We start from the raw sequence: 11,011 nt of genomic DNA on the forward strand, positions 1-11,011 counted from the left end.
TGGATCCTCAGATGCAGAAAAACTGTTCAACGAGTGATTAGAAAATGTGTCACTTGCAAAAGATTCAGTGCTCGTCTTACAGAAGTGCTAAGTGGTCCTCCACCTGAAGATTGTGTACGAGAAGCATTGATTTTCGAGGTCATTGGAGTGGATTTGTGCGGACCACTCTTTTTAAAGGATGGAAGCAAGAGTTGGATCGTGCTATTTACCTGTGCGGTTTTTCGAGCCATTCATGTTGAATTAGTTACGTCACTTTCCACGGATAGCTTTCTTTTGTCATTTAGAAGGTTCATAGCACGACGAGGAAGACCCGCAACGGTTTTTTCTGACAACGGCACAAATCTGACTCGAGCGGCTGCAGATCTGAAATCAGTAGACTTCGAAAAACTAAAAGAGTTTGCTACTTCGAAAAAGATTTACTGGAAGTTCTATCCTCCCTCTGCACCCTGGTGGTGGATTTTTTGAAAGAATGATTGGAATGCTAAAATCAATTTTTCGAAGAGTCTTTGGAAGAGCAAACCTTCTCTATGAAGAGCTATACACTGTCATTTGTGATGTTGAAAGCATCATAAATTCCCGACCACTTACGTACATCTCAGAAGTTCTAGAGGACCTGATACCATTAACACCTGCCATGTTTTTGCACTAAATTAAAGAAGCAGGAGCAAGGGCGCCGTCAGAATAATATAAAAGAGGGTGCAACCCTCTAACAAACAACCTCCCCCCCCCAAAAAAAACTTTTTTTTTTCAATATTCTGTTATTACATTTTGTTTTGTTGTTACATATACTTTCATCTGTTAATGTTTTTCAAGATACATTTCTTCATTGTTAACAAGATATTTTAAAAAGGTACGAATTTCTTGTAATTGCAAATTTTGCCACGAGAAACTGTATTGATGGCGCTGGCATAGCTACTGACTTTGAGACACAAATAACTAAAAACAGTAGTTTCGTATGCTAACGTGTTTGTGTACGCTTAACATTGGTATTTATTGTGTTGATGAAGTTTTACAGTTGTGAGAAGTCAGTTTGTGTTATACACCTTTGTTAAACTAAATAACTAATGGAAAATATAATATTATTTATCTTTTATTAAATGAAACTTAAAAATATAGCTTAGATATCTGCCAAGTTTGTGCATGCATGCTCAGTGTGCATAAGAAAAGAATCAAAGTTTACTCAGAATTCATTGAAAAAGTTATAAACAGATTTGGAGAGCAAACAGGACTATTACAATTCTTGTTTGATTAAACAATTTTTTAATTGTTATATATTATTAATTACTTATTTGTTTTTTAATAAAAATATTTTTAATAAAATTTTTTTATAACAAAATTGTTTTTCTGTATCTCTTTAATTGATTAAAAAAAGGCCAGGGGGTGCAAGTGCACCCCCTTGCACCCCGCTGCCGGTGCCCTTGAGCAGGAGTACCAGATATTGATCTAATTGATGCCACAAGGATGAAAAAACGATTTGCCTATCGTCAAAAAATTCGAGAGGACTTAAGAAAACGTTTCCGAATTGAGTATTTAGGACAACTTAAGGATTTTGCCAGCAAAAAGAGAGATTCTCAAGTTAAAGAAGGAGAAATCGTTCTCGTAGGAGACGATAACAACAAACGCATCAATTGGCTTTTAGGCAAAACAGAAACTCTTTACCCCGGCAAAGAAGGAAAAACAAGAGTGGTGCGCGTAAAAACTCGGCATGGATCATACTTACGACCATGTCTAAAACTTTATAGACTTGAATTGACTAATTGAGTTTCGTCATGACATTCGTCGTCCAAAACTCAAGGTGGGAGGGGAGGTGGTGGGATGTAACGAGCCCTCATCCCCAGATGTCATCCCAGAAAACTACCCCAGATGGCGCCACTAGCGCATTAGAAGTAATAACTTTTATTTTTTCAAAAACTTAAAAACAGTAGATGTAATGTAACTAGAGACGCGCCATGCAGCGCTAATACCTAACTCAATGTTTTCATCACTTTATAATCATCATTTATCATTTCATGTAAATTCATCTTCATCTATTTGTAATTAAAACCAATAAAGGTTTATGAATAATCAAATTGGCGGTCTAAAGGTAAGTGGAACATTTTCCACTATTCATATTGAAAATAAGAATTCATTTAGATAGAACACCGCCAAATCTGTAGCGGCGGTGGCGTTAATACGTAAGTACCGAATTTTTATTCCATGCACTTTTGAATCATATTACTTCAAACATTAGAATAAGCAAGAAGTATGCATAAACACATATAATGTTATACCATTTAATTTTTCAAAACAAGTTTTTTGACAGAAATTTTTATCAAAAAATTATAAATTAAAACTCTTAAGATAAAGAATTCTTAGAATAAAAAAAACGATTTTAAAAATTCCTTATATTGAAATTAAAACTTTCATATCGTTTCTTTTTTTTATTCTTATAGTTCTTAATCAGTCGTGAAAAGCCCATTCTGTAGAAAACTATCATCAAATAAGAAGAAAAATTATTAATAAGCAAATTTTTTATTATAAAAATCATAAGACTAACCTGCTTTATAAATCCGCAGAATTCCAAATGAAATGTTCTTAGTTTGAAAATTTTATTTTCAAATAATATATACATAGATTATCCCTTCATCACTTTTAGATAACTTACCACGCAGCAAAATTTTACAATTGTAAGATCTCGATAAGAATTTTAATATGTAGCTTAAAAGCAGAATAGCTGAATTCTAGTTGAAATTATTCTTTCAAAACTATAAAACACTTACCAAGAAAGCGAAAAAAATTTATTAATAACCAGCACAAATGATACTATTTCAAGTAATTCGGATGATTCTTTATTATTGTTTTCCGAATTGTATAGATACAGAAATATATACTATTCTATAAAGAAGAAGAATTATTCTATAACTACTGCAGTTCTGAATTCACATTTATTCATTGGAATGAAGAAAGCAATGTTGACTTCACTTTAATTTGTAATGAATTGAAGACAAAAGAAATGCATTTTACCGTAATACACACATCTGTAACAGCATACGATCCCGAAATCGGAAGTTATCAATTGCGAGTTTGTTGATAAAAGAAGTTAAAAATTATTGAGGAATTTTTCTTCAAATGTTTGGCGTGCTCTGTTTCTGAAAGATTTAGTAATATTCTGGAGAGTTCTTTCAAGGTCTTTTCCTTATTGAAATTTTGCTTCTTATTTGCTGCTAAGAAAATGGCGTCTGATTCTGTCAGTGGTTTTGATGGAACTAAATGAAAACTTAATAAATTAATCCCTGATATTTTCAGGCTCCCGTTAGAGGGCGTACTCGAGCGTTGCTATCGCGAATTCAAAATACAATGCTTGCTCATCATCAAACATAAAAGTACGTAGCTTTGCTGCAGTAAAAAAAAAAAAACTTAAGAATGTAATTAGAATGAAATAAGAATGTAATTACGTAATTTTTACAATGTAATTTACATTACTAGTGGACTGCGCCCCCCTGCTCGCTAATGCTCGCCAACCCCCAAAAATTGCTACGCAATCTTATATGGTTTGCTTCGTAAACAAAACTCGCTTCGCTCGCTACTTACTTAGGTACATTGCAAATACACAAAATTCTAAGAATTCAAAACAATCATTCAAATCCATATAACAACTTTTTTTTAAAAAAAAATTACATCTTTTTAGTAAATACTAAGTCATTAAAATAAATTTGAATTCAAATAAATGGCAAGTAATTCGTTAAACCTATTAGAAATGTGCTATAGTATAAAATCTTAAAGCGTAACAGCACGACTGAGACCCATTTTTCAATGAATAACTAATAACAATAATAAAACAAGTAAATTCGTGATAAAAATCAAAAATCGTCAAATAAATTCGTGAAAAAAAGAGCTTTCGACAAAATACTAAAATAGAGATCGATCGACAAAGACTACTCACTTCTGCTTAGCTTAAGATTATTTCAGTTTCCGTTTTAAAAAGTGCTATATGTTGAGCCACCTCAGCTAGATTTGGCATGTGACATTTTTAGCGGTAATCATTGGTCGATTTTCTAGCGTTGCCATTCGGGGAGTTCTAATGAGGCTTTTTTTGTCGCCGTGTGAGAGAAATATATATAGATATTTCATATTAAGATAAATTTTGTCTCGCAGTGGACTGATCGTTAAGACACGGTTCCCAGCAGATCACCGAAGTCAAGCATCACTGGCTGCGGTCAGTGTGCGGGTGGGTGACCACTTGGATCAGTCTCCGTAGGGACCGAGTGTGTGCGGTATTGGTCCTCGTTAAACTGTTCTACCGTAAAGTGCTCGACTTCGCGTGCAGGTCGTTGGGCTACCGAAGCGGGGTGCCATCCTTTTCGCGGAGGATCAAAATTGTGATGGCATGTCTTCGGATTATCCTCAGGGTTGTTTCCCAGACCGTCGCCAATAGCCCATTGTGTAACTCTAGTGCAACGTAAATGAACAAATCAATCAATCAATAAAAAAGACAATTTTTTGTGTCTCTTCATTTCCACGAGGCCGGGCTCGTCGGTCTTCTTCCCAGGCTATAACTTCGACAATGTTGAGAATAGGCCGTTGATGAAATGTACACAATAGGGAAGTACAATAAGCAGAGAACTCTTTATTTTAAGCTGCAGATGCTTTTTACTCTTTTTCCCCTTCTTACTCATGAGAAATGTGTCATGATAGTGTTTTCCTAGATAAAAAAAAGTCTACTCAAGGAAAAGATTTTTTGTTTAAATGTTCAATAATGTATGAAAAAAGTAAAATTAAAAATTTTTAAGGCAATCGAGCGCATTTTTATGCTCCCTTGAACTGTGCTCCTTTCGCCCGTTCCGTTGCACCGTTTTTTTTTTTTTGCTTAGACAAAGTGTTCACTCAAAAAAAGTTATCCAGACTTAGCTCAAATGTCACGAATGATTAACACCAATGGATTCATTGGAAATCGTCTCTATTTTCTTTGGAAGTTAGAATAATTGCTTTCACGTAATTTGTTCACAACCGCTTGTTCTATATACCATGTTCACCATAAAGACCAACCATTCGACGGCAAGTTTCCGTTTTAAGGACCATGTGCACACTGGATGGGTTTTTTACACATACGAAAAAAAATCGCATGTGAATGAGAACTAGATGGGTCGAAAATATTAACCTGCAAAAAGCTCGCGAATCAGGTTCCCGTTTTCGCATGCGAAAAATCGCTTCCAATGTGAATGGTCCTTGCCTTCTGCCATACAAAATTGAGCCATAGTAAGTTACTGATTCTCTACGTATTGCTCTTCGCCCGAATGTATTAAATGTTGTCTTGCGAACTAGATAATCTGCGAAAAACTCTTCCAACCTAAACTTATAACAGTAAAGAGTGCTTACGTTGCTGACGATGTCATTACTTTTTATGTGGGCAACACTTTCTTCCCAAGTATTATACTAAAACCCTCCAAAATAAGTCAGATCAAATAAATCAAACGTTCTTTATTTTAAATATTGAACAAATGGCATACATAATAAAATGTTGTAGATGAAAGTGTTTTCATCTCTCTTTGAGTATCGTTCCGTAATGTGGAGTGTCGCGATGATCCACGTGAGAGTGGCAGAAGAGAAGGCATCGAAGTTGCACCAGTGATCGCCACATTATTTCCCAGGAGGTCTCCACTGCCACCGCCGCATTCGCTTCGTCCATCCTCATGAAATCGAAGTCAGCCGTCTCTACGTTACCCACCCCTCGACGCCTCATTTGGATGATGACAGCCACAGCTATGATGACCACCACCAGAACCGAGCACACGACAGGAATGATAACAGTAGACAACTGTGGCCTCAGGGAGACTGAAATGGAATTCTTAGTTTATCTCTGTGATGATAGATATAGTTAAGAAATATAATTCTTGTATTTATGAATACTCGTTTATTCGGACGGATGTAAAATAAAACGGTTACCACTACACTACAAAATCATGCACAAAATTGAAAGTCACATTTCCATATAATTAAAATAATTCCAATTTTTATTTATTTATCATTATATCCTGCAATACCCATGCAGTTAACGTTATTAAATTCAGTAAAATTCCTATTAAAGAGCAAATCAAAATATAGACTAACTGTATTCAGTGTCGTTTGGTACGATGCTACTGTTACAATCAAATAATTTTTTCCTGTATCTTTCCCTTCCGAGGGGGGATAAAACTTATTCCCACAGTAAATATACTAGAATATTTAGTATTTATTAAAACAGCACCTGTTATCACAATACTACTAGTACTAATAATGGAAAGTAGTTAAGGATCATTGGCGTCGATAATAGCTTGACAATATTTTGCGGTCTTCCGAAACGAACAAATAACTTTTCTCTATACATTTTGCAGTTTGATACATAACTTTATTTATATTTCAATTACCTTTGAATTCAAATTATTTATGTTTGCAGAAACATTTTTCGAAAGCGATACGATAAACAAATTAAACAAGTGGTTTCAGATTATCTTAGAATTACTAATTCGGTGGCGTGGTCATGAAATGTTATCCACGTTGATCCTTGAGCTTAATTAACCTGACAAATAAGAATAATTGACTAATAAAAACGTGCAATAAAGTATTTTTTTGATCATAGCTGTAAGTTAGAAAACATCATTGGTAATACCCTTTAAATAAATGAAGGAAAAAAAACAAAAAAAACAGAATCATCTACAGTTAAACCAATAAAAGAAATTTTTTTCAAGCGCTGCCTTCGAACGATCGAATTGAAATTTTTGAGTGATATTTAAGATCGGAGGTTAAAATGGTCATTCGCATCCTGTGTCTAAATTTCAGGATGTATACGTTTTCGAAGTTAAACAAGAGATAGACACCGAAATTGGGTTCTCATTCGCGTGCAAATTTTTCGCAAGCAGTGAGAACGGTTTTTTTAAGCTCTAAAAATTCAATGACCCTCTATGGGAACGTAATTAAACCTGTATTTATTGCAACTACTCTGGTCTTCAAAATTCAGAGAATTCTCAGATTTGTTTGACAATATCCAGAGTAACTGAGCTAATTTTAATGAAATTGAATTTGAACATAGATTGATGAAATAAAATAAATATAAACATTCTACTTTTATAATACACAACACAACCATGACCGTGCGTTAAACTCCTTGCGGTTAAGCTGTGTAAAACCAATGGTTTCTGAGTCGAAAGGAAAAAATGGGTTAATATGGGGCGAGGATGGCCTCTCTGATTAATTTCAATAACATGCAGACCTCAAATCATGATTTCATACTGAGGATAATGCAGCTTAGGTATGTATCTGTGGCAGTCCTACTCTCTTAGTTGTTTCAGATCCTGGATCCTCAATGTTTTCAGATCCTGGATAATTACCGGTGGTGATTGTACTCTACAGACATGGGTTGAAATCTGAAGATCCTTCTAGAGAATATCTTCACATAACAGAAAATCCTCAAGAAGATAAGGTCTATGTGGTCGCACATTGTAATTCATTAAAAATGAAATCAAGGTGAACTACACTATTAAAGAAACGAAATTCCAAGAAAACTTTTCTGTGCTCGTAACTGTTCCTCGTCCTAAGAGTCATTTGGGCATTCAATATTGTCACGGAATGCCCCCAGATGGCGTCTTATAATGTAAAAAAAAAACAAAAACAAAAAAACAGATTCTTCTGAGAATACAAAGACGGCAGATGTATGCCTAAATGTGTAATGTATCGAAATAAAAAATTTTGTTATTGTTTTTGAATCGATCGCTCATCTTTGAATTTAACAAATATTATGCTTTTTTCAGGGGGTTTAGTTTTAAGTTCTGCCAATTTCTCAGACATTGGAAAGGGTGCCCCTCTTGCTCTTACTTCCATATGAAAAGAGCCACCAACCCACCGATGCGGAAGTTTGCTTGTGCACATGCAATACAAAAACATGCATTTAATAATAAAATACTAATTTGGAACTTTCAAGCTAACTGATTAAAGATTCAAAACCAGTCAACATTTTCATGTTTTGGAAACTTTCCTAATTCCCTCCCTTGATTTAATATCGGGTATAAACCGTTTTTTCCCCATCTTATGCAATAATCATTGTTTAAGTCAAAAATTAAAGAGGGTTAACGAAATCATTTTTAGAATGAAAAAAAGTTTAAAAGAGAAATGAATGAAAGCATTCTAATCAAATAAATTGATTCTTCCCTTACTTTTAATCTATCCTGTGTTTTGATTGACCTCAATAATAAAAGCTCATTTTTTACCTCCATTCTAAAAAATACATGGCGAAACTTCCTAAATCGTCGCAATTGGCGTATTTATGAAAACCATTTTGGTATGGTTAATTTATAAAATTGCTTTTGTACGATGTTGTTTAAGGTCTTGTAAAGAAGTAATCAACCACATGAAATCTAATTTCAAAATTTTTTATTTTAGTTAACTGAGAAAAGGAAACACTATTTTATCTACACAAGTTCATTTTACGAATATTTTGTTGGAAAATATGTGAACAAGATTTATTCCCTTTATATACACTGTAAAAAACTATTGTGTATTATCCATCAGATTTTGATATTGAAAAATTGTGTGTTATTTCAGGTTAACACGGAATCGAGAGTTCATACAGATTTTAAAGGTGTAGTTAAAGTGAAACTCGTATAAATGCGAAAGATCAGATGCATTTACTGAATTCACGAAATATTTTCGCCAATGGTGGTGTTCGTTTGGAAAACGTCAGTCGAAAACGCTAGATTGTTTACAAATCGAGCACGAGGTTTGTATCGCATTCTGCTGTTCCTTACACAGAAACAGAAGTACACTGTTATAAAACTGTTTCGATTCATAATGAAAATAATTACATTTTTAATAAAGAATCGAATTAAATAATATTTCATTATATTTCATTCATTTAATATTATAATATTTCATTTCTATTCGCTTCTGTTTGCTAATTCCTTTTATTCTCTGTGTGTGTATATCAGATTAACAAACTATTTTAATTTTAAGAAAGATTACATAGATGCACATCCTACTTTATGTTGCATCGTAAAAATAACTTTACTGATTTTTATGCGCGTCATATCTTACTGTAATTTTAGTGTTACTGAATAACGGCTACTTTACATCAAGAGATTAATATTATTGTAGTGAAGAGTTTGCCACTACACTTTGGTGTAAAGTTGTTGCATTAATTTTTGACTCCGACTAAAAAATTTTTATAGTGTAGAATGTAACGACATGAATAAAAAATGTAAGTCTTTTGGTGATATATACCGTCATAAATGTGTACTTGGACGTTCCTCTGCATTGAAGAGACGAGGTTGCTGACGTAAATGGCCAACTGGAAGTCTCCAGAATTCCTAAAGTAGTAGAGGATGGGAATAGTGCATTCGGGTGAGGTGGCCGGATCACTGCAAGAGAGGTTTGTCTGGTTTTCTGAAGAGGGCAATAATTTCCAGCAATAGTCCACGGGACCACTTAAACAAAGAAGAAAGTTTTTTTTTTTGATTCAGAATGAATAATACCTAAATGAATGTTTTCATTTTGCATTTTTCATGTTCCTTCATAGAACTATTTTTTTCAAGTACTGTTATATTAACATATTTTGTGATTGTGAGTGGTTTATTAAAAGAAATTCATTTAGCTTATTACCTAAAATTAATTTTATTTTTAACATCATTTTTCTGGAGGGAAAGTGAGTGGGAATTTCGTAAAAAAATTTCCTACTGTTAAAAATTTGCCATAAACTTGAATTTCTGTGCTTAAAAAAATAACCGAATTTAAAAAATTCTGTGAGTATACTCGATGAGAAATGATCACATGAAAATATCTCCTAAGTCTTTCTTCGTGGCTATTATTTACAGTTACCCACATTTATATGAATAAAACCCTCCTTCCTCATTGTTAACTTTTTATATTTGCTGAAGTTGTCAACAAATAGAACAAAAATCATAAGTTGAGCAACGGACTCAATTCTGAGTTTTCGACTATCACTTCTGAATTTCGTAGCCTTAAAATTTTGAACCCTACCCAGAAGACAAAGAAACTCCTAGATTAAGCATTGGCACAAACTGGGCTTAATGGAGGACTTTTTGATGGAGCTAACCAGCATTTGATTTACGTTAAAATGAAAACTACGAAAATCTAGTATGGTTATCCCGACGGTAAGGGGATTCTTACCCATGAGTCATCTACCACTGAGTATATTTGACGTCAGCGCTGAGGTCGGTGAGGGCAGACAGCTGAATTCGTATCAAATGGCCATCACTGGGATTCGAATATTTTTACGATCAATTGTAGATTGATTTATCTTTATGAAGCCAATGTGGTAAACCTCTTCAGCACTACGACTTGCCTATATAATAGTCTGTTAGATGGCTGACCGTAGCAGTTAGTCATGGGACCATAATAGAAAAATCTTAACTATTGGATTTTTCAGATTATTTAAATAATATAAATCATAAACTGTTTAAAGAGAGTTTTACAATAAACTGCTCTTTTCTAAATTCAGGACAAGATTAAAAAAATCAACTTAACGAAAAATTCGTATGCGAATGTAATTCTATTAGTCGAATTTTTCGCGGGTCTATTAATCAGATTCGCATGCAGTGAGAACTGTCCCTTTACTTAACTCTGTCAACCATTGTTCACGAATAAGTAATGTGGGGTCATCAACTCACCTTCCGTTGCAGGAGACTTCCAAGTCCAAAAGCTGCCCATGTTCCAGGTAAGTGTTCCCGCTGATGTTGACGTTGAAGAAAGGATCTGTTAAAAGATAAACTATTCCAGTTAAGTCCTTTTCATTTTAACCCAACTCAGTAGATCATGCATTGGTAAAAACTAGAGATGAGAAAATCTTGGACGGTAAAAAACCTCGGAATATTAAGAAATAAATCCGAAATTTTGGGGAATATTGTGAATTTTTAAGATAATAGTTATCTACATTCATTTTAAGATAATAGTTATCTACAATCATTTTAATAGTTATCTACAGAACCAGTGATTAGATATTTATATTTACTTGTGTTAGCCTGCAAGGCAAAAATTAATCTGTGGT

The 11,011-nt window shown here is 33.9% G+C and overlaps 1 protein-coding gene across 1 annotated transcript; it reads right to left on the reverse strand.

Annotated features, from left to right (window-relative positions):
- Positions 1 to 5,442: 5,442 nt before the first annotated feature.
- Positions 5,443 to 10,719, reverse strand: LOC107453408 (uncharacterized; the record flags this gene model as incomplete). The annotated part of the gene is given in 3 exon segments (XM_043056674.2): positions 5,443 to 5,811; positions 9,229 to 9,431; positions 10,635 to 10,719. Coding segments are annotated over 3 exon segments (584 nt in total), but the record flags the coding sequence as incomplete, so codon positions are not given.
- Positions 10,720 to 11,011: the final 292 nt, after the last annotated feature.

This window comes from Parasteatoda tepidariorum, unplaced genomic scaffold (genome assembly GCF_043381705.1).
Source record: "Parasteatoda tepidariorum isolate YZ-2023 unplaced genomic scaffold, CAS_Ptep_4.0 HiC_scaffold_1104, whole genome shotgun sequence".
Taxonomy (NCBI): domain Eukaryota; kingdom Metazoa; phylum Arthropoda; class Arachnida; order Araneae; family Theridiidae; genus Parasteatoda; species Parasteatoda tepidariorum.